The following is a 23,996-nucleotide window of genomic DNA, read 5'->3' as shown; positions in this document are numbered from 1 at the left end:
CAATATATAATAAAAAGCTGTACTCAGAACAGCAACTTGCTCCAAGAATGTGCATTTGAAAAGAAAGGCAGAGAAACTCTAGGATCTTCAAATCTCAAGGCATAGCTTAAAACAGAAAAGCAGATCTATGTCATCAAGAAGAAAAAAAAAAACCATGCTTTTTTTTGAAAAAGAAGAATGGATTTTGCTGGAATAGACTCAGGGTGGGGTAGGAACATCTGAGGGTGTTAACTCATTTTTATAAACCATTTGCCAAAACTCAGAGGAAATCCCCAATAATCTCAGCAAAGGAAGTATTTTTTAAAGATTTTTTTTGAATGCATCTTTTTTAAAATGTACTCCCACACCCCCACACCCCCCACTCATGTAAAGTTAGCCTCAAATAAAAAAACTGTATTACAAATATGCTTCAAATTAACTTATTATTAACTGGTCTTTATTTACAACCTTCATATTAAGGAGTTACTGCGTTTCTTTCAATAGATTCCTCCCGCGGGGGCATTCCGTCAAGTACAAATCTATCCAAATCTTGTCCATTTCTCTATAGGCTTGCTGAATTCTCTGACACCACATGCCTGGATGGCCTATAGCCTCTGTAGTCTGTGTTATAAAAAAGGAAAGGGCACTCTTAACCATACTCATTCTCTGATAGAGCTCAGGCTATAGAAGGTTATTAATAAGTATTTGTTGAATGAATTCTTACTGATTTTTTTTTTTTTTACTTATGATAGAGAGAGAGAGTGAGAGAGAGAGGCAGAGACATAGGCAGAGGGAGAAGCAGGCTCCATGCACCTGGAGCCTGACATGGGATTCGATCCCGGGTCTCCAGAATCGCGCCCTGGGCCAAAGGCAGGCGCCAAACCGCTGCGCCACCCAGGGATCCCGAATTCTTACTGATTTGAAGCAGAAATTAGGCCTCATATTCCATAACAATGCTCAGTGGCAAAATCAGAAGCATCAGTTAGGCTTTGACACATGTTGGCTTTTGCTTCAGTCAAAAGTGAAATGTCCAATTGGACCTCTGGGGAAGTAGTTCTAGTTCCTTCCAAAGTGATCCCACTAAAAAATGTGACCAAGCACATGAAGCCCTACTCAGGTATCCACTTGCAGAGTAGTGTCACATTTAGAGATATATGGACCTAGGCTGGGATTTCAGGTCTTACATTGCCTCTCTGAAATGTTTAGAAGAATCTAAGAACTTAGAGTCCAGCAACTTTTATTAAATTTACCTGTTCTCGCTCACTCTAGAGAGAGTGCCCAGGCTTTCACAGGACTAGACCTCTCTTATGTGTGCCATCCAGGTGGCGCTACACGGCCTCTCTTGTCCCCCTCTCCTCAGGACTGAGGGCTCTTGAACTCTTAGCATGTTGTCCCACCTTCCAGAGCAATTTGTGCTGAAAGCTTTCCTCTGTACCTGTAGCACTTCTCCCCCTCCATAGGGATTGGGGAGGTGGAAAAATATAAGTGGGCAGAAGAGACTGGGAGGGTTGTGAAGTCCCTCCTGTTATTAAGAAATTCTCCATCTCAGTACCCAGACAAAACAACTGGGAGGTGGCCCCTCACAGGTGTTTATGTCACATGCTCCAGGCCAAGAGTTTTCCTTTTGAATCCTAATTTTAAAAGTGAGCTACTCCAAGGAGTTCATCAAGCAAAGAGACCTTAAAGCTGCTTTCTTGGTAATTATACCTACTGCAGGAAATTTTGGTGGTTGCTGATACCATTAATTTGTCGGTGAAATATACAGCCTTTCCCAACATGCCCGGCAAGTTTCCTGCAAACACTATAGTACAGTCAGGACTTTTCACAGGGAAGGTCTTATTTGGTGCCTTTTCCAGGACACATGGGACATATAAACAGAATAGGCTGCCACTTATCTGACGTGGTTTGAGAAATGTAAGAAGGGCTTTCCTGCTTTAACAAGTTCTTGCCCTCAAATCCTACTTGGTGGAAATCTTCCTGTTGGAGACAATAGATTCTCTTGCATTAAAGCTTTATTCATACAAGCATCTTTAGATAAAAGTAAAATGTTTCAGAAAACTAAGACCTATAGCTGTTACCAGCCATTAATACTTTACTATGAATGAGAATATGAGATTATTTTTAAAGAGTAGACTAGCAGGAATGCGGCAGTGACTAGAGAAGTTTTGACAGATGGGATAGTCTAGAGCTGAAAGTATTGTAAAGATTTGTAAAGAGCAGGTAAGTCTGGTGTGGGGCAATAGAAGTCTTTAGGTATTAAGCTCCAGGGAGGAGAACACCAAGAATGTGGGTGGGCCCCAAAGGCATGTTGATACCTACCACCCATTCTGGATTTTTACCCCCAGTTGTTTTTTAAGATTTTATTTATTTACTCATAAGAGACACAAAGAGAGAGGCAGAGACCTAGGCAGAGGGAGAGGCAGGCTCTTCAGGGAGCCTGATGCAGGACTCCAGGATCACTCCCTGAGCTGAAGGCAGACCCTCAACCGCTGAGCCACCCAGGTGTCCCTTCTCCCCAGTTTTTAAAACTGTCTTACATAGAATTGTATCACACAATAAAAATAGAAATAACTGACAAGAATAGAGCTTGATATATGTTAGAAGTTTAGTACATGTTGATAAAAATTGAATTTCATTCATCTATTTATCAACCTGTTTGTCTATCTTTGTTCTCTCAAAACCACAGGTTTTTTAATGGATCAAGAGCAAGGTCATTAAAAACAGATTTTTTTAAATGGAAATTAAAACAGAAAAGAGGTGTGAGGGGTCTTGCCAGTCAAATCAGCTAGCACTTTGTCAGCAAAAGAATCATAGAAATGTGGGCTGAGAAGGGTGTGACTTTCAAAAGCGGAATAGAAAGGAGGGCAACTGGGAATGGAATGTCGTCCCCTTAAGCACCAGATTCCCACAAAAACACTTCTGCAAGCTGATCATTTCACCTCAGTAGCTCAATGCATCCATGTAGTTAGTTTCCTTGATTTAATAGAGCTAGCATTGCCATTAAAACCACATCTATATTATATTTTAGAAAATGTAACACCATAGAAATTAAAATAAGCAAAATCAAATTTTTGTGTGAAAAAAATCTAGCTGTACGAGAATCCACAAACAAACTGGTGACTGAAAATATGTATAAAGCACCTTTGAGATGTGAAAACTACTCTCTGAGCCAAGAGGGCCAATGATGGATGACCACATAGTTTAAAAAAGTCAGCAATTAGAAACGACGAATACCCACCATTTGCTTCAACGTGGGTGGAACTGGAGGGTATTATGCTGAGTGAAGTAAGTCAATTGGAGAAGGACAAACAGTGTATGTTCTCATTCACTTGGGGAATATGAATAATAGTGAAAGGGAATATAAGGGAAGGGAGAAGAAATGTGTGGGAAATATCAGAAAGGGAGACAGAACATAGAGACTTCTAACTCTGGGAAATGAACTAGGGGTGGTGGAGGGGGAGGAGGGCGGGGGGTGGGGGTGAATGGGTGACGGGCACTGAGGGGGACACTTGACGGGATGAGCACTGGGTGTTATTCTGTATGTTGGTAAATTGAACACCAATAAAAATTTAAAAAAAATAAAAAAATAAAAAAGTATTGTACAAGGCACCTGCAAATGTGCACAAAAGCAATCAGGTTCCAACAAGCCTTCACCCATCTTAAAGGAATCAAACAATGGGTTTATTATTTTTGCCAGTCAAGGCTATTCAACATGATGTTATCTTTATATGTTAATGCATATTTTTAAGTTCCATTAGGTTCTATGGTTTCCTAATCTGTTTACGGTGGTTGAGGCCCAGTGAGAAACAAAGTATTAAGATTGCCTTTTTTTTCCTTATAAATGTTAGATTTCCCAAGCCTTCGCTGGAGAAAATTCTCTTGCTCAACCATAATAACAGCATCGCCATATCCATTCACTGAAAAAATATCCTTGATCCACCCTGTAGAACAAGAGTAGAGAATATAGTCCAAAATTTGAGCTACTTGATGCACTATTTCCAGCTGAGGCTGGACAGGGCAATGCTCTGCCTCATGTCAGCTCTCAGACTGTAAACAAGCATCCTTTGCACAGTCTGTTTAGTGCTATGTTTTTTCCCATGTTTGTACTTTTTGTTGGTGACTTCCCTGTTTAAAATGGCCCCCAAGTGTAGCTCTGAAATGCTGTCCTGCGGCCTTCCAGAGTAAAATATTATTTTATTATTATATTTTATTATAAAATGTTAGATAAGTTCTATTTGGGCATGAGCTGTAATGTCTTTGGCCTGAGTTTAATGCTAATCAATCAACAACATATATTAAATAAGTTATCTTTCCATGGAAACATATGAAAAACAAGGTTACATATTGATGGGTTGACAAAAATGTGATCAGAGACTCTCAGAGACCTAATCCTCTATTTCCCCTAAAATAGCTCAGTATTTGCTGATAAGCATTTGCAGCACTTTACAGAACATAACTACTATGAGTAATGAGAATAGACTGTGTTGTGGTCCATGGTTTAAGGAGAGAAAAAAAAGACCCAGAGAGACTAAATTATTTCCCTCAATGTCGCCCTCTTAGTTAGAAGCAGGTTAAAGACTAAAAGTGAAGTGTTTTATTTCCAAGTTCAGTGATCAATTTTTTGCCTAATACCCCCTTTCTCCAATTACACATTAGTTATGGGTAAAGATAAGGCTTTCCTTTACACATTATAATGTGCGGATTGATTCAGCATTTTCCTGTCCAGAGCACTGTCTTCCAAAATGTGTCTTTTAAAATGAAAGGGATGCCTGGTTGGCTCAGTTGGTTAAGCATCTTATTCTTAACATCTGCTCTGGTCATGATCTCAGGGTCGTGAGATTGAGCCCTGTGTTGGGCTCTGTACTCAGTGCAGAGTCTACTTGAAATTCTTTCCCCCCTCTTCTCTCTCCCTCACTGCCTCTCTCCCCACTCACTCTTTCTCTCTCTCTCTCTCTCTAAAATGAATAAATACATACGGTCTTTAAACAAAATATGAAAAACAGCTGAAATTGAATTTTGAACTTGAAAGGGGCAAAGACTACACGATAGTTCAACTTAGGTGGTGTAATTTTAATGTTTCAGTAATGATGACTCATGAATAGAAGATATAGGGAAGGAAGGAGATAAGATTAGACTTTATTGAATGTTCCCTCTGTGCCAGGCAAATAGAGCCAATTCCCATATTTTACCTTATCTAATAAGAAATCTGTGGGTTCAGCAAATATATGTACCTGTTATCTTTTTAAAAAGATGGTGGTTTCTATGAAAATTGACCTCATATTTTTTTAAAGATGCCTAACAGTATGAACAAATCTCTAAGGAGGAGAGGTATAAATTCAAAATTTATCTGACTCATTCCTGTTAGAATACCTAAAGTTAAAGAAGAAAAAAACAAAAACAAAAATTGGTAATACCAAGCTACAGCAAGGATATGTAACAACTGAAATCTTCATACTTTGCTATAAAAAGTATGTAGCTACTTTGAGGACAGTTTGGCATTTCTTATAAAGCTAAACATATACTGAATATGTGACAAAGCAATCCTACTCCTAGATATTTACCCAAGAGTAATGAAAGTATATGTAAAGTATATCTTCACAAAAAGACCTGTAAGCAAACGTTTATACCAGTTTTATTCATACTTGCCCCAAATTAGAAACATCCCAGAAGTCCATCAATTGGTGAGTAAATAGTGGCATAGCCTCATAGGGGAATCCTAGTCAACCAATGAAAAGAACTACTAATACCTGCAACAACATGGATGTATCATGAAAGCACTGTGCTAAGTGGAAAAAGTCCAGACAAAAGTCTATCTAATATATGCTTCTACTATAGGACATTCTGAAAGGGAAAAACTATAGAGACAGAACTCAGATCAGTATTTGTCAGAGGCTGGGAATAGGTGGACAAGATTGACTACGAAGGGGCACAATGGAATTTTCTGGGGTGATAAAAATGTTTTATATTTTGACTGAAATTGACAAAATATAAAAGCTTATCAGATTAGATAAAATAAAGGTAGACAAATAGGAAACAGGGACATCTTTCATAGTGTGTTTAAATTTTGAAGAGGAAAGTTGCTTATCCTCTAGATTAAGCTATAACTAGCTTTATTCATGAGAGACACACAGAGAGAGGCAGAGACATAGGCAGAGGGAGAAGCAGACTCCTGGTGGGGAGCCTGATGCGGGACTCGATCCCAGGAACCCAGGATCATGACCTAAGCCAAAGGCAGACGCTCAACCACTGAGCCATCCAAGTGCCCCCAAAAATAATATTTTATTTTTTAAAAAAAGATTTTATTTATTTCTTTGAGAGAGTGATAGCAAATGAGTATGTGTGAGCAGGGGGAGGGAGAGGGAGAGAAAGAATCCTAGGCAGACCTTGCTGAACACAGAACCCAACACAGGGCTCTACCTCACAACCCTGAGATCATGACCTGAGCCAAAATCCGAAGTCTAATGCTTAACCAGCTGAGCCATCCAGGTGCCCAAAGAATATTTTCTAACTAGCTAAAGTAATGCTAAAATAAGCCACATTTAGGTTTAGAGTGCAGCATGTAATAACAGGTATTCCAAGAGAGGGGCACTGTGAAAAGTCAAACGTGCCCAAGATGCTATTTGAGATTCTCTTTCTCTAAGATACAGTAGGCAAGTTGTTGGCAAACAACCTAGGCAAACTATTTCTTCTGTTTGATAAGAAGTTAGTATTTTTAATATATTGATCTGAAGATTAATAATTAGATGTATTAAAAATGGTATAGAGAATTTCTTAAATATGGTTATGATCATGTTATCTTAGAAAAAAGAGAAAGATGTGGAGAAAGTAAAAATGTTTACATTTGAATGTAGATAAAAGCCTTTAATCATTGGAAGTTGCTTCCCTGTTTTGTTATACTGTAATAAAACAGTAAAGCAAGATGACAAAAATGGGACCTAAAAGCAATACAATGAGTCCAAGGAGCAAAGTCACTTAGGAGTGAGTGCCACTGCCTCGGAGGAGAAGAGCCAGTGGGGATAAAGGGTCCTTCGCTTCCCAGGACAGAGTGCAAGAAGGATTCTAAAACAGTTGATCTCTAGTCATAGTTGTGACTCTTCTAGTGGCACGCTGCCTGTTGGGATGATGGTTCCAGATTTGACTCAATTTTTTTGGCCTTCCCTGACTTTTTTCTTTGCCATAGCATCCCTCACAAGTAGAGTCTGCTTTAAAAGCCTGAATGTTTTGCTTAATTAGGTGTGCTCATCAACAGTGGATAAAGGCGTGGTAGGAAATGAGCTGTTTTTACTGCTGAAACAGCCCTTCCTTGGCGGCTATGATAAGATGCTCTGGGAAGACCAAGCCCATGGTGCCTTGAACCTACATGAAAGCAAGAAACCACATGGAGCCTTGTGATTCCTTGAATGATACACATTAGTAAAAGAAGACATGGAATCTAGACTGGGATTTGGTCTGGGAAGAGGGACTGAGCAGAAAGACTCCTTATCCCTTGTGACCTATATCATCCAAGAGACCCAGATATTGACTGGCCGGGGAACAGGCCAACTGGATGGAAGCTGCTTACCCAATTTTATGTTTTGTTATTTGCTTTGTTAATAAGGTCTTAGCAACTGATGATAAGTGTCTGTGATTTTTCTTTGTAATCATTTTATAAACAATGGTATTTTTGAAGGGAGCAAATGAGTTCAGCTTAAAGCACTAATCACATTCATTAACGAAGCACTCCAGAGGTAAGCTATAGCTAGAGCATTTATTACACTGTAGCATCCTGTTTAGTACATCTGTTTCTTTTGCTAGGATATAAACTCCACAGGAACTGTAACCATTATTCTTCTTTATATCTTAATTCCTCCCATTATAATGTTAGGTGCTTATAAAATGTTTTTCTATAAGAGATAAGAAATCTCACAAATGCCTACCCTGGAAATATAATTACACGAGGAATGCTATGACATAAACTTTAGCTTGAGGTCAAAGCCAAGGCCAAAGGCTAAGGAGATAACAGCCTGACCTGATCCAAGTTTGTCCCAGGAGGCCCATTTGTTCCTCAGGGGAATTCAGGGATGTAGGTCAGCTACGGGGTGGATCTTGATCTGGTTCTCTTTAAGCTATCTTGGGTACAGGTCGACTTTCCTAAATGATAGCAGGACCAATGCAGACTCTCCCTTGGCTTTAGGCCAGTCCTGAATTGGCCTCTGGAATGAAAGTCAAGGATATCTATTAAGTCCTCAGAAGACCTGGTCCTTTTTCTTTTTTTTAAAGATTGTATTTATTTTTTCGTGAGAGAAACAGAGAGAAAGGCAGACACAGGCAGAGGGAGAAGTAGGCTCCCTGTGGGGAACATGATATGCAACTTGATCCCAGGACCCCAGGATCACAACCTGAACAAAAGGCAGATGCTCAACCACTGAGCCACCCAGGCATCCTGAAGACCTGGTCTTTAAACTGCTCTAAACTATCAAACATTTTCTGTGATTACTTTAGAAGGATATTTGTTTATAAATTGTTTCCAATCACTCTTTGGTCAATATTCACACCCAGTTTTTTTTTTTTTTTTTTTGGTAATGGATCCAAAAATTATCCTCCAGAATTCATTTCCTCTCATTTTTTGGCTATAGGCAAAGTTACATTTCCAAAGCCATATACCAATAATAATAAAAAAAAGATCTGTGCTTCTCATTCTATTTTCACTCCACCTAAATCATCCTTTAAATTATAATAAAAAGGCACTATCTGTATTATCTATTGTAACATAGTAAATTAACCCAAAGCTTAGAGACTTAAACAACAAAAAGCATTTATTATCCACGCAGTTGCTGTGGCAGGAAGGAACAATTCAGAATCTCTCCTGAGATATTGTCAAGATAACTGACCAGAGCTGCAGTTATCTGAAGGCTTGACTGAGCCTGGAGGGTGCACTTGCAAAATGGTGCATTCATATGGCTATGAATGGAGGAGGAGGAAGTCACAGTTTCTCACCACGTGGACCTCTCCACAAGACTTCTCCAGATTGAGTGATCCAAGATCAAGAGCAAAGTGTGAACTGCAATGTCTTTTATTACCTAGTCTCAGAAGTCACACATCTTCATTTCACTTCCTTGTATGCTAACGGAATACAGGCCAGCATGTTTCAGCGTGCAAGGGATTCAAGAAGCATAAATACGAGGAGGGGAGAATCATTGAGGGTCATTTGCATACTATACTTCCACATTTAAATGTTCTGCACCACGACAAAATCAACTGCATAAAACAATGTGTTCACATCTTAGTTGTGAAGTTTGAGGATTTTTCATGAACCACGTCAAAGCCCTTTCTGCGTGTTCCATGCATATAGTGGTAATCCTTCTAGCCACTTACTTGATACATCCTAATTCTAACTCAGTAAAAGGCACCTGCTTAGACATATGACTCTTAACTTTTATTGGTTTCCAGACATCTTTGAGAATCTCAATACCTAGGAGCCAATACCCTCCAAAATGTACATACAAGTGTACTACTTTCCATACAGCCTTAAGAGTTTTATGGATTCTTAGAGCTAAGAAACTCTAACCTGCAAGCTACATGCAAGTGTTTCCAGCTGGCCACCAAATACAAACGTCATGGCTAATGCTCAATAATAGGTTTATATCCAGCACTAGACAGCCCCTTGGCTGCTGCTCAGGGCTCCAGTCAGGTATGCAAAAAGGTGGTTTCTAGGTATAAAGGCAGATGGAAGTTCATCATAAGAACTAATGATGAGGGCAGCCCCGGTGGCGCAGTGGTTTAGTGCCGCCTGCAGCCCAGGGTGTGATCCTGAAGACCCTGGATCGAGTCCCACATCAGGGTCCCTGCATGGAGCCTGTTTCTCCCTCTGCCTGTGTCTCTGCCCCTCTCTCTGTGTGTCTCTCATGAATAAGTAAATAAAATCTTTAAAAATAAATAAATATAAAAAAAAGAACTAATGATGAACTTACTGTCTCAAACTAAATTTTTTTCTGCCGACATGTAGCCATACTGAACAATGGAAACCATGGGTTCTTCAAGTGCTATAATAAGCTAGCTAAGTTCCTCTTAACCGGTTTTTTGAATTAGTGTCTCAGTGCTTGGTGCTGATTAGATAAAAAAGATCAGCATTATTTCTCTACATACAGTAGAGAATGAGCAGTTATGGTTGCTAAACATGCGGATTACCAGACCTACTAAGTCAGAATCTGGTATGCATGTACTAAGGGGAAGGTAGGGCTCTGCATACTTAGTCAATGGCTTGCAAAAATGTGGTCCCAGGGCCAACAGGACCAGTGGCAACTGGAAACTTGTGAGAAAGACAGATTCTCTGGGCTGCCTCATCTCTGATCTACTGAGTCAGAAACTCTGGGGATGGTGTCCAGCACTCTGAAGTTTAATAAGCCCTCCAGATGATCCTGATACTCACTCAAGTTTGAAGACCACTGTGCTTAGTGAGTCCTTGCTCCTAATATAGTATGAGAATTATTATCTCCAGGTTTATTAAACAGTCATATCTCATAAAACAAAGTTCATAGGTTTATTTTCCTATTCCCATCTTCCAAAACCAGAACTTGTGGAGGGATGTAGGATGCAAGTGCCATAAAGGAGGAAAGGTAGGTGGGAGAGAGATAAAGCAGATAAAATGGAGATACATGTTCCTCCCCTTAAAAAAAGAATAATAAGGAAGAAACAAACACTTTCCTAAAATAGGAAATACCTAGAAAGAAATATACCTAAAAAGATCTTGATTTTACTAATGCTTATCCTTTAATGCCTTTTAAATTATTTGATAATATAATTTACAGGAAGTTTATTTAGTGTTAATGTTTGTGGTCCCTTTGTGGCCTGTGAACCTCTGGCCATGAAAAGGAATGTTTGAAATGGATGTTTCTGGGACACCACAAAAACCTTACAGATGACATGTGAGCATGGGTTATGACGACTTTGGAAAACACTACAACAGTAAATACTTGTTGTCTTAATTTTCTGACATAAGTGAAAACAGATGCTTGGAATGAATGGCTGATTAAGAACAAGTGTTATATAATGCAATTCAGCTGACAAATTTAGGGATTATAAAACTAAATTGTGTTCTTTGTAAAGAGCTGAGAAAGGCACCTGAAAGTATTTGAAAAAGCTGGTGTTGGTGAAAAATTTTTAAAGTGAAATTTCTTGCCAAGAGTATGTATATGGAGAAGGAATTTTGACTAACCATGAGGGTGAAGTATTGTTACTTCTTTAAGTGATTCAAGGATATTTTTAATTACTCTTTCCAGTGATTGAGTTGTAATATCAATATTTAAAATTTGAGTTACTGTTTTCCAAAACAGGATATTAAAAATAATCACTTGCTCCAGTGAAAGACTATTTATAAAGATTTTTCAACTAGATTGTTCCATATAAGAGCAAACCCCTTAACCACAGTAATATCAGTACAATTGATCAATCAAAAATTAGTGGTGCATCACACCACATTTAATCCGTTTCTAGATCTTTTATCTATTTCATATTTATTGGTTTTTGGTTTGCATCTCAAAGGGAACCAGCACAATAATGCAGCATGTCCCACACATGCGTAAGTACCCACATCTGGATCTGGAAACCTAATTTTATATATATATATATTTTTCTTTTCAGTCATTATTATGGTAGGTCATAACTGAAAAGGCCTAGAAGCCAATCGAATATATAAAGTTTCTGTGGCAGAGAATTCTAACCCAAGCACAAGGGTTAGAATTTGAAAAAGACATGAAAGCAGAAAAGAAGAGGCTGGAAAGAGAAAAAGATTTGGAAGTCATCTGTTGAGTATAGCAAAGCAAGGGCAGAGCTAGAGAAACAGAGATCACAGAGGGAGATTGGCACATTGAAATGGTATTAAATGCCTGCAACTGTGATCCAGTTGCCAATTTGAGGATCACATTTCATGGGGACATTTGATACAGATACTCAGTTTCAAGGAAATGTTGGCTACCCGTGAAATGAAGAGAAACATGGTGTTTGAACTTAAGACCTAACTCAATGAGCCTCGGGAAAACAGCAAAGTTCTCTGCAAGTTCTTCAAAACATCAAACTCCAACAACTACAATGGAACAAATAGAAAAGCGACCTTACAAAATAACACTATTGTGTTTGGCTTTTATTGTGCATATGTTGTTGCTATAATTCAAGAGATATAATAGCTAATGCCATCTTCAAACCCATTTAAGAATGAACTGTGGTGTTAACATACAGTTACAGCGTGTCCAATCTGATAGGCTTAGAGCCTATCAGATGAATGTAAATTTATGCTTTTTGTTAAGCTTGCTGATGCTAAGATAAATGAGTGGGAAACCATATTTTCAGTCAAGTGGAACATTTAGTATGACATAGAAACACCCAGTGCTGTCTCAAAAAAATTATGAAGCGTGCATTGTTTTCTGAAGGGATGATTCCTGCTGTATCTGAACAGATAAAGCGTCAGCTGTGAGGTGTAAAAAGGGTCCAAGTGGCCTGCAGAGAAGGCTGGGAGTGGAAGCCAGGAGAATGTTCTGAGGATTCCTTTGGCATTGATAGAGGGAGAAAGAGGAAAGGAGGGAAACAAGAGGAAAAGGGAGGGAGAAGGAGGATGAAAGGAGAGGAATATTAGGAACAAAAAGAGAAGTCAAGAAAAAATTCTCATTCAGTGGCTGATCAAACCAACACAGTACCTGAGAGTCACTAGATAATGGATAGCAGGCATCCAGGGGAAATTCAAGTCCCACAGAAGTGCATCCCAAGGATATGTGGAGATTGAACTGACCAAGAACCATAACTCACGCTTCCAAATCTCTCATAATAAAACATAAATCTGCTCTAAGTCGGGCCTTCCAAACCCCTGCAGAGAGTTGGACAAAGAAACAGGAGCAGGATGCTGATGGAAAGAATTATGCTTAAAAAATCCACAGTGTCATGGTTCCTCTCCTCAGGCCCTGGGTCCCCATGAGTCTGACCCACTATGGGCCAATTCCCGGGAAGCTGCCATCCAGCAATGGCGTATTCTTATAGCTCAGCCTCCTTTTAGGAAGGGTCCAGGGGACTAGAGCATGGCAGGTAGAGATTTTCCAAAACTGCGTCTGGTCTTCACATTCTCTCTTATTTAGGTTAAGAAAGTGACTACCAAAAAACAAAACAAAACAAAACCCCCAGTTAAAATCACCCTACTAAATAATAATAAATAAATAAATAAATAAATAAATAAATAAATAAATAAATAAATAAAAATAAAATAAAAAATAAAAAAATAACCACCCTACTATTATTCATTAGTGGAAGGTAAAAAGAGAACTGTTGTTTTTATTATACCCTTTTCTCAGGGAAGCAGATCGAATTTCAGCAAGGTCAGGTCACTTGCCCACTAGTCCCTATTGCTATTTTCCAATATTTGCCATTTCAATTCATGATGAAACCCCAGACTAATCTGCAGTGGAAGAACATGGGCAGCATCATTTTCCTTCTAATTCTGGCAAAAATATGAGTAACTAGGGAATTATTCTGTGACAACAGGATCATTGGGGTGTTAGAGGATGAACCAGCAGAGGGAAGGAGCGGCTGTTCTTCAGATCATCCGACACCTTGTCCTCCGCTTACTACCTAGAGATGCTTTAACTCCATCTGGGAAAGTGAAAGGAGGAGAAAACTCTGTCTCGTATCCCCTGCTGGCATATCTGTAACAGGACTGAATTCCAGAGCTCTCTGCCAGCATGACTTTGGCGGGTGCCCCAAACTCCTCCGTCAACGACAGAATCTGCTGCTCTCAGAAAAGGAAGGCCTGTTAGGTCTCGCACGCCCACGCACACGTGTGCACAGTGGGCTCTCAACAGGGCCCTTAGAAAACCAGAATGTTTTCTTATCAGTTAGCAGAATGGAAAAATCAAAGAAGGGCATTAAGGAGAAAGGAAACCTGCAACTCTATTCGGGCATCTTGTCCGAAGCGAAATACCCCAAACTTTGCTAGCAAGAGTGTATTCTCCACTTAGAAAGGAGAGACCTTTCATTTTATTAGAAATTCAGTGGAATACATTTCAAAGATGTTTCAGATTAGAAGCCATCCTATGTGCTCACAAATTATCCGTAACATAACACAGACAGAAGATGAGCTGGAATGTATATGGTAAACGTGCACAATGCACAACTAAAGGGACAATTGCCAAAGATGATTCATACAACTTGGGCCTTCTAAGTAGGGAAATTAATTGTGCATTTGCTTAACTCCTGTATTTTGCATTAACTGGGATCGTGGAGTGCTTTGTTTTTCTTAATATATTATTTTTTTCTTTTATTTAGATACATGACTTAAAGCTAGTACATGGCAACAGTGGACTAGCATAACTCTTGCACATTTTGTCCGGTAAATAAGGATAAAGAATTGAGACACAGACAATTTCATCTAGAAGAAAATTAGTTTTCTGTGGCCAAATAGTTTAGATACAACTTTCTCAAACTCCTTGAAGGCAGGAAATGTCTTACCCATCTTTGTAATCCTGATATCAATTTTTTTTTAAATTTCTTTTTTTTTTAAATTTTTATTTATTTATGATAGTCACAGAGAGAGAGAGAGAGAGGCAGAGACACAGGCAGAGGGAGAAGCAGGCTCCATGCACCGGAAGCCCGATGTGGGATTCGATCCCGGGTCTCCAGGATCGCGCCCTGGGCCAAAGGCAGGCGCCAAACCACTGCGCCACCCAGGGATCCCAATTTTTTTAATGCTACTTGAATCATAGAAGGAATAAATTTAAGTCCTGTCCTGAAAAACATAATCAACCATAGTTTCTCAGATCTAGCTTCGGAGACTTTATAAAAGAAGAGATTAGTACTTATGTTCTAACACCAAAAACAAAGGTTTATCCCAATTTTAAACATTTCCTTATCCTGTGTAGTTTGAGAAGGGAGTCTCAAAATTTTTTCAAATAAGGCTTTAAAATCCTAGAACAAAGCAGCAAAAATTAAAAAAAAATTATCTGTGAATTGATGTTAAAACTTACATAGCAAAATACTTCCCTTCTAACTTTTAAATTTTACACTGCACTCGTCCAGAAAGACTTATCAAGCACTTGAATATTCAAATTTTCAAAACTGTAGATTGATGATTCTCAACTCTGGTCATACTGGAACCACCAGAGAAATTTTTAAAATTCTCCCATCCCAGGCCAGTTGAATCATAACTGAGTAGGGAAGCACAACAGTGCTGATACTTTTTTTAAAAAAGATTTTATTTATTTCTTTGAAAGAGAGCAAAACAGAGAGCACAAGCAGGGGTAGAGGCAGAGTAGAAGAAGCAGCAGGCTCCCCACGGAGCAGGGAGCCCTATGTTGGGCTCCATCCCAGGGCCCTGGGATCATGACCTGAGCCGAAGGCAGACGCTTAACCGAATGAGCCACCCAAGTGCCCCAAGAGCTAAACTTACTCTAAAAGAAAACATTGAATTTTTATATCATCAGTGAAGTTGGAACTGGACCTCAGCTTTATCTATAATTAATTTCTAATCTGACCAGTAGGTGCTTGGAGTGGGTGGACTTGGTCTGCTTTTCTAATGAATAGACTTTCGTTATATAGTCTGTGACTGGAGACCAATAACGAACCTTCTATGAAGCTGTCACATCTCCTACCTCCTTTTCAGAATTCCACAGGGAGGAAGATTAGCTGACTTCATGGCTTGCTGTACCAAGAAAGCCTAAAAACCAGAGGCTAACTTTAAGGTCCCTAAACGTCCATCAAAATCACTGGGAATACAAGTCAGGGTTTTGTTAGTTCAGGGAAACCTACAACACACCCTAAAATTCTCACTGTGGAAGCTTCTTAGTGGGGACACGCCAAGCTAAGAGGAGCAGCAGAGTAAGCCCTGATTCAGTCTTCCTGTCCACAGGACCTCAACAAAGTAAACCGAGACCATGAAGTTTACACTTCTTATGATGTACCTCATAGGCCTCCAGGACAATCCCAACAAACCCAACAATCCCAATCTCTGTGGGCTAGAGAAACACACACACACACACACACACACACACACACACACACACACACAGGATTCTCTAGTATTAAACATTCTACAAGTTTCTGGATATCATGTTAAGAACATATCCTGCGTACAACCTAAATTCTGTTTTGATTCCTAGAGCATATGGAAGAATTTTATTAATAGCAAAAAGAATCTAAAAGAAGCTCCTTTGGTTCATCCAATTGTCTCCATCACATCCATGAATATAAGTATACTTTCTTCCTCCAAATCCAAATTTAATTTGACCTTACAACAATTCTTCCATTTACTGGAGACCCACCCATTGATGTTTCAGAAGCATATTTTATGGGGACTGTACCATTCACTCATTAGGGGTTACTTTCTTAATATTTATCTATTTTCTTAGAGAAAATTTTTGTCTCGTGTTTTCTCTTTCTGTTTGAGAGATGTTGGTATCTAAGTCTTACAATGAAAAGTGGAGCTTCTATCTGGGGAGAATTTACTTTGCATATCCCTCCACATGGGATCAACCACATTTGATGTGCCACAGAGGAAATCAGCAGAGGAATCTAGGCATTGACCGGATTCTTGCATACAGAAAATTATGTCCTCAATATTTGACTTAAGGCTTTGCACTCTCACCATATTTCTCTCTATTCTCAGCGATTTCCTAGAACTGACCCCAACCATGGAGGGAGACAAATTGGCAGCGTGCCTAATGGGCATCTGCCACTAAAGGCCAAATTCTATGGGAATTGGATGGGTGCTAATGCTCAAACCCCAATATTCTCTGGAGTTATATTTCCTAAATTCATACTTCCACTATGTCACTTACTAGCTAGATGACCCTAACAACCATTGACCATTGTGGGATGGGTAGGCTCTGAGATTACTCCCAATAATGCCCGTCTCCTGGTAGTCACTCCCTTGAGTAATCACCTTATATGACAAAATCTATGAGTTGCTTCTAACCAATAGAATATGGAAAAGGTGATAGGCTTTCATTTCCATGATTAGGCTACATAAGATTAGAATTTCCATCTTGCCTGAAGATGTGTCTGGGTTTGTACACTCTGATGAAACAAGCAGCCATAATAGAAAGGCCCATGTGCAAAGACCTGAAGTGACCTCTGGTCAGTAGCCAGTGTTCCTCAAGGAACTGGATTCTACCAACAAACACAAGAACTTGGAAGTCGATCTTTCCCCAGTCAAGCCCCAACCCTGACCAACTCTCTGTTCAGCCTGTGAGAGACATCCAAGGAGAGGCTTCAGCTAAGCCAGACACACTCTCCTAACTCACAGCAACTGTGAGATAATAAATGTGGGTTATTTTAAGACGATGACTTTATGGTAATTTGTTATGCATCAATAGATAACTAACAAACTCTTTAAGCTTAGTTTCTCATCTGTGGAATGGGAGAAATAATAACATATCTTTCATAGGCATGAGGATAAAATGAAATAATTTATTTAAACACTTAGCCTGCTAAGTTTAATGTTTAATTTATTTAAACACTGTGCCTGCTTTAGAGTAATATGGTTGTTATCCTATTATTTTTTTTATTAAACAGTTTTTTTTAAAGATTTATTGATTTATTTGAGACAGAGAGTACATAAGTGGGGTGAGGGGCAGAGGGAGAGAGAGTGGGGAAGCAGACTCCCCACCAAGCGTGGAGCCCCATGTTGGACTCTGAGGACCCGGAGCTCATGACCTGAGCTGAAACCAAGAGTCAGATGCTTAACCAAGTGAGCCACCCAGATACCCCCATTATCATATTCTTTAGTGTGATTTTAACAGAATGTATGTATTGAAACCATTGTTTTTCTATTTTTAGCACATTCCTTCTTTAGCCGATACTACTTTTTTTTTACATTTTTATTTTACTATTCTAATATCTCTCACTCTATCCTATTTATATTTTACTTTTACATTTATTCTTAGATTATTTTTATTAAGTTCATATATTTCCACATTCTTTCTTTTATATCTACTTTTATAAAGACAATCAGGAAACAAGCAAAAGGAAAATCTTTCTGAAGATGGTGACCCAGATAGAACAGTGGGTCACATCTCCTGAATGACCCCCTCTTTATTAAACACCTTACTTATGTCTTAGACAAATTTTCTGTCAATGCATATTAGCCTACAAAAACATTTTAGCTGTCTTTTCTGTAATACAGTATAGATAAATTCTTCTATTCTCAGTTGTTCCACTGTGCCTCATTAACTTGAAAGAGGGAGGAAGGCTAAAATTCCTTACTGTTCAGTGTCTTGTAATCCTATATAGCAGCCCACAAAATGAAACAAAACCAGTGAATGTATAATTAACACAGGGGAACTTTATTTTTAAATCTTGGGTTCTAAACATGATAGTCTTAGTGTAAAAACAAATTATATTTAATCAATTTTTACATTCCTAGTACAAGTTTCTTTAAAGCAAGGCCTAAGTCTCATTCAGTTTTACCTAGTAGACGCTTAATAAACACCACTCGAACAGACAAACAAATCAATAAAACTTCCAAAAAACTTTGGAGCTTTCAAAGATGCTAAAATAATTCTCCCATGGTTTTCAAACTTTTTTGTTTCCTTTTAGCAGGGAGTCATTTTTTTCCAATGTGTTCTCTGATGGTGATGCCAGTACATAAATATATACCACTTATTAAAAGGACAGTCCTACCCACTAGGCTTCTTTTGCACTTCCTACTGTACTCCTCCTCAATATCCCTGCCCTAAAATTAAAGAGATCCTCTCCAGCCCCTCACAAGTATCAATTTCCTTTTTTGGGACATGGACTGGGCCATTGAAGGGACACATGAAATTTTCTCAAAGTGGGCTTGGGAGTTATCCATGGAGAGTGAGAGCCAGGCCCCAGATAAGTGTCTAGGAAAGTTTACAGAGCAAGACATAGGAGTCTTCCTCTCTAAAGACAAGTTTCTATTCCCTCTTTATAATCAATCTTGGGGAGTCAGGGCAAATAGAGACAAAGAAGACACAGTTGCATCCTGTATGGACTCCCCAGTCCTGGCTTCTTCTCTAAGTACTTTAACACCTGCCGAGCACTGGCACCTGGGGGTTACCAGTGCTCAGAGGTCCTGCAGCTGCCTCTTTTGGAAAGCCCCCTCACCTCTCAGCCATCCCCTTCCTTGCCCCAACTTATATTTGTCTTCTAGGCCACTACTTAAGGGCTTTATGCTCTCCTAATTCTTGATCCCTCCAAGCCGGATTGAGTCCTTCTGGCTGTTCTCAAAGCTCTTTCTGCTTCACCTAAATTGGAGGATAATCTCACTCTATTGTCAGCTCCTTGAAGACAAGAGCCGAGCTGTGTCTTCCGGCCTCAGTGCTCTGCATATACATAGGATCTAACTTATTACTTGAATAAATTAGCATATCTTCATGTAAAGCAGGGAACTCATATTACACAGAAATTAAGGGTATAGTCTTTTGCCATTTGCTGACTGTGTGACTTTGGGCAAATCACTTAAACACTCTGGACACAATTTTACGCTCTGTAAAAGAATGGAGCTTAATAGGGAGCTTTGAGAATTTAGATTTTTCCACATTAGAAATACTTAGCCCTAAATTACCACAGGCAATCTGAGCTCAAAATATGTTGATGCACGTTATTAATAACCATGGTAGTTATTGTTATTATTACCATGTGCCCCTGTTTTTGTCTTTGGAATCAATGATTTCTATCCTGTCAGGTAAGAACCCAAGGCAAAGAGCCAGCTGCCTCTTGGCTCTGCCACATTCCAGGAGTCGCACCCAACAGCCTTATGCCTTCAGGCTATCTGATTACACTTGTATCTTGAATGTTCCTCTGTGATTTTCCTCACTCGTGCCTCAGGACTGATAGAGTTAGCTAGAAATAGTAGCCTTCACCTTCTGGCTGATTATAATCTTCCACACACAGGAGTTTCAGCAGAGGTATGTCAAGCCCCTCATGTCCCACTATAAGCTTTTGTTGGCTGCCTTCACTACCTATTGTTCCCTGTGGTTTTTATCTTAGCTTGGTATGCAACGGGGGGAAGAAAAGTTCTGTGGTGCCAAGAATAAAGATTCCAAGAGGTAGCTGGAGCACAGGGACTTTCAAAAGTGTAAAACGATGTAGTGATTCTTCTCAGGGCCTGTACGTTATGGTTTAAATCTCTTCTTGAAAAACAAGTTCAAGGGAGATCTCTCCAGGAAGCTCTGTGAGGCCTTACCAATCCCCAGGGAAAGCTGATCCTGAGGCAAAAGTGCAGCTTTCCATGGAGAAGAGCAACATTTGATCTTGACAATCAAACATTGGGTTGATGATGGTCAGGCTAGCGTCCAGGAGAGGTCATCTCTCATTGTCTGTAGAGCAACAGTTAAGTTTCTCGCCCCACCTTTCTGCCAAGAACATGACACCTAAATTTACTGCCCTTCAAGAGATTTGCCTGACAGTTTGGACACAAGATCACAAATTATAGTCTACATATTTTAAAATATTGATCCACTTTTCTATGACCCAACTAGCATTATATCTCATCTCATCTAATTCTAAAACACTATGAGACAGTTGTCACTATCCCCCTGACAGATGAGAAAAACAAGGTTTAGCAAAGGTAAATGATTTACCAAAACACATACTCATTGAGTGGTAGAGGGGAGAAGAGGTCCATTCAAAGCAATCTCTAACTTTAAGCTTTTGAAAAGTAAGAAAGACTCTTCCAATATCTTATTTTCTATAACAAAGTGTGTGGCTAGGTATGCAAATAGGCATAAGACAAGGAACAAATGATATCTTAGTTAAAAAATAATTTTTCTTACAAATTGCCAACTATAAATATAGACCAACTATATATGTCAACTATACACATATAAAACATACAGGTATTTGTGTTATAGGATATGTTCTTGGGAAAATGTGAAGATTAAGATAATGGCTCTTAAATTTGCAGGACCCATTGGATTCACCAGAAGGGTAGGATTCACACATACAACTGCACAATGTAACTCCTAAGGTTTGGGGTAGAGAAACCAGCTCACCAGGTAGGAAATGGGCAGACCATGGATTTCTGACTTGAATCCAGTCCTGGTTCTGCCATCAATGGGGAAAAGTTAGTAGCCCTCCTGCTTTTTGGCGTCTTCATTTGTAAAATAAATAGTTAAGCTAGGGCAGTGGCTCCCAAATATTGGCCTATGATGAAATTTTCATTAGTTTATGATGAAGAGAGAAAAATGAAAACAATAGACTTATCCGTACAAAGTCATTTATTTATAAATATGTTAAAATGGCTTGCTCTTGTGAACAATGGGGATTTTGTACTCTCTTTGAACATCCTCACACGACTCAAGTATGTCCTCTGTAATGGAACCCTGATAGTAAAAATGTATCTGTATTTTTACCAGTTCATAAATCGAAAGGTCCAGCAACCACTCAATTAACGACTAATGTCCTGTCTAGCTTCAAAATTCTATCCTCTTCTTAGATCACAGATGATATATCAGTAACTGTGAAGGAGGAATGGAAAAGAAGAGAAACCCTTCTTTTATCTTTCCCCACCCACCCCTTTATTCTTGTTTAGCTCAGCATTTCCCCAAGTGTGTTCTGTGAAAGGCAAGCCCCTGGCAAGATATTCCAGCTGTTTCACTAGAAAAGGATTCTTAGTCAAACAAGTTTAAGAAACAATAGGTTAAAAATGTTGGACAGATTTTTTTTTTTTACTGAGTAATTTTCAGAACTTGTGAAATTCTTACATCTGTTGGGACTCCCCAAAAGACGACAAAGCATGAACACTCCTTACGTTATCGGTGGAAAGCAGATGCATGCCCAACCCCCCCCCCCCTTGAGGACAGTACACCTATTCTTGGAACACAGTTTGAGAAAGGTGACTTCAGCTAACAGAAAGTTCCTCAGTAACTTCCATAATAAAGATAAAACATACCCCAGAGACAAGGGGACTGCCAATTATTTTATATAATACAATTATTTTAACTTGACAGGGCGTTTTAACAATTACCAAAACTATGGATTTTCTTAAGATTACAAAGGAAACCTGAATAAAAATTCTTCAAATTAAAGTGCAATAAACTAGACAAAGTTTTGTGGCCATTTTGGGCAACTTTCTCTTTCTTTCTTTCTTTCTTTCTTTCTTCTTTCTTTTTCTTTCTTCTTTTTAACCGCAACAAATAAAGGAAAACTGTGTCAAGAGATTTGTATCCAGTGATTGCAACATGATAATTAAAGCATTTGGAATTTGCAGAAGTCTGCAGGAACAGAATGATAGCTATCATCCCTACACAGTGAATCTGAGGTAAAATAAAACCATCTGGTAGGTACTGAGCCTAAGAAAACCCAAGTGATGTGTCCTTGTTAAATATTTCAGGAGGAACAATTCATTAGAAATGCCTGTGCCTCCTGATTGATTTACTTAAACACTTTCACTCTGATCAAGAAACGAAATTCGTGATAGAAGAAAAAAGAGCTAATAGTGTATGTATGTATGTATTTTTGCATAATGATCTGATCAGAGATAAGAAGGTTTACTTGGCCCTTTTTCTTGCTTTTTACTTCACCAAGCAAAAGGTTAGCTAGCTAGTCCCTCCAGCCTTCACATTCTGGATTCAAGTTACACTTAATCACACTGAGGAGAGAACAGTTTTCACTTGGGACAAGATGATTTTAGAACAAACTATCCAGAGGGAGGAACTAGGAAGGGTCTCCTGGATATTATGACACTAACAACCTTTCTCTCTGATTCTATGCACACCGGGTTTTTGACAAGCCTGCGCCTCTGCATTACCTCCAATATTTTCCATCACAGCTGTATAGTAGGTTCAGCCTGTTTTTCATAATCCTGCTGACTACAACAGTCTGCCATAAAAAGCCTTCACTGACCTGGAGTTGGCTTAGAAAATGCCTCTGCAGAGAAAAAAAAAAAAAAAAAAAAAAGTACATGCAACATCTAGGTTCAGGAGAGAGAGAGGCTAGCTCTCGTGGTGGTGCTGATAGGCGCAAAAGATTTTTAGGCTCTAAATTTAGGAAGTTTAATTTTCTTTTGATGCCATTTGTAAACAAAATACCAACACTAACATGAGAGGAATTTAGCCAGGAAAAGGGGGAGTGTCCCAGTCCAGCAGATCAAACCCTCTTCCAAACTGCCCTGGAGAGAAGTGTCTACAAATTAGCACATGACCCTCCCTTGGCATGCCCTGCCAAGTCCCTCAACCCCTAAGTTAGCAAGTACGCGTGAGGTAACACCATGCAGAGTTTCAGAATTAGCCTTTTTTTTTAGACCTAAAGCCAGTCCTGGTTTAGTCTCTGGGAAGGGGAATAAAAACACCAAACAACTCTTTTTAAGAGGCTCTCGTACCCACCTACATATGATTCAAAAAAATACAAATACTGTAAGTTTGAATCTGTAGGAGTCAAGCTACCGTGAATATCTCTTCCATGGAAGAGGTTGGTTTTCATTTTTGCATTCAAGAGATCCAGTTGAAAAGTAAGGAACAGAAGGGAGGGGGGAGTAAAAGTTTAAGCAACTCCTTCACACAGCTGAACTTTGACTCTCCACAGCATAACTGTATTCCCTCCACCACCACCTCCCCCAGTTTGGTAAAGTAGATCACACTGAATAGCAACATTTAAAAACTCTTAAAAATTATTCTGAAAACACAAAACATCAGAGCTACTTGCCTTTTGGCAATTTCTGTGCATTTCCCAGGGATAGTGCAATACTTCCACAGAGAAGTAGACACCCCAAGCTGGAGAGCATGTTGCATTTGCCACCTCACACGGGGAGTGATGCTGGTGGGTGTCCTGCAACCCTGGGGCTGCATTTAAGTGAACTGTCTCCCAGTGACAGAGGCGGGCGGCTGCACTTAGCTGTGCTGTGGGCTTACTCACAGGGGGTGGAGACAAAATGACATCACACCCTTTCCCACACACACACACACACACACACACACACACACACACACACCAAAAAAAAAAAGAAAAAAAGAAGGCACAACAGCAAAAACATCTCATCACATTTCTTTCTGCTAGGTTGTAACTGTCTCTTTTCCCTGTGATTATAAAAACTGAAATTTTGG

At 39.3% G+C, this 23,996-nt stretch overlaps 1 protein-coding gene across 23 annotated transcripts in view; it reads right to left on the bottom strand.

Moving 5' to 3' along the window:
• Positions 1-23,772, bottom strand: part of ABI3BP (ABI family member 3 binding protein) — a 234,624-nt gene extending 210,852 nt beyond the window's left edge. For all 23 annotated transcript variants that reach the window (XM_055316193.1, XM_055316194.1, XM_055316195.1 and 20 more), the window contains exon 1: positions 23,599-23,772. In XM_055316193.1, the coding sequence (XP_055172168.1) occupies positions 23,599-23,677 (79 nt within the window). In that variant the 5' untranslated portion in view covers positions 23,678-23,772. The remainder of the gene's footprint in view (positions 1-23,598) is intronic.
• Positions 23,773-23,996: the final 224 nt, after the last annotated feature.

This window comes from Nyctereutes procyonoides, unplaced genomic scaffold (genome assembly GCF_905146905.1).
Source record: "Nyctereutes procyonoides isolate TBG_1078 unplaced genomic scaffold, NYPRO_anot_genome, whole genome shotgun sequence".
NCBI lineage: Eukaryota > Metazoa > Chordata > Mammalia > Carnivora > Canidae > Nyctereutes > Nyctereutes procyonoides.
This window is presented reverse-complemented; position numbering and strand designations above follow the sequence as displayed.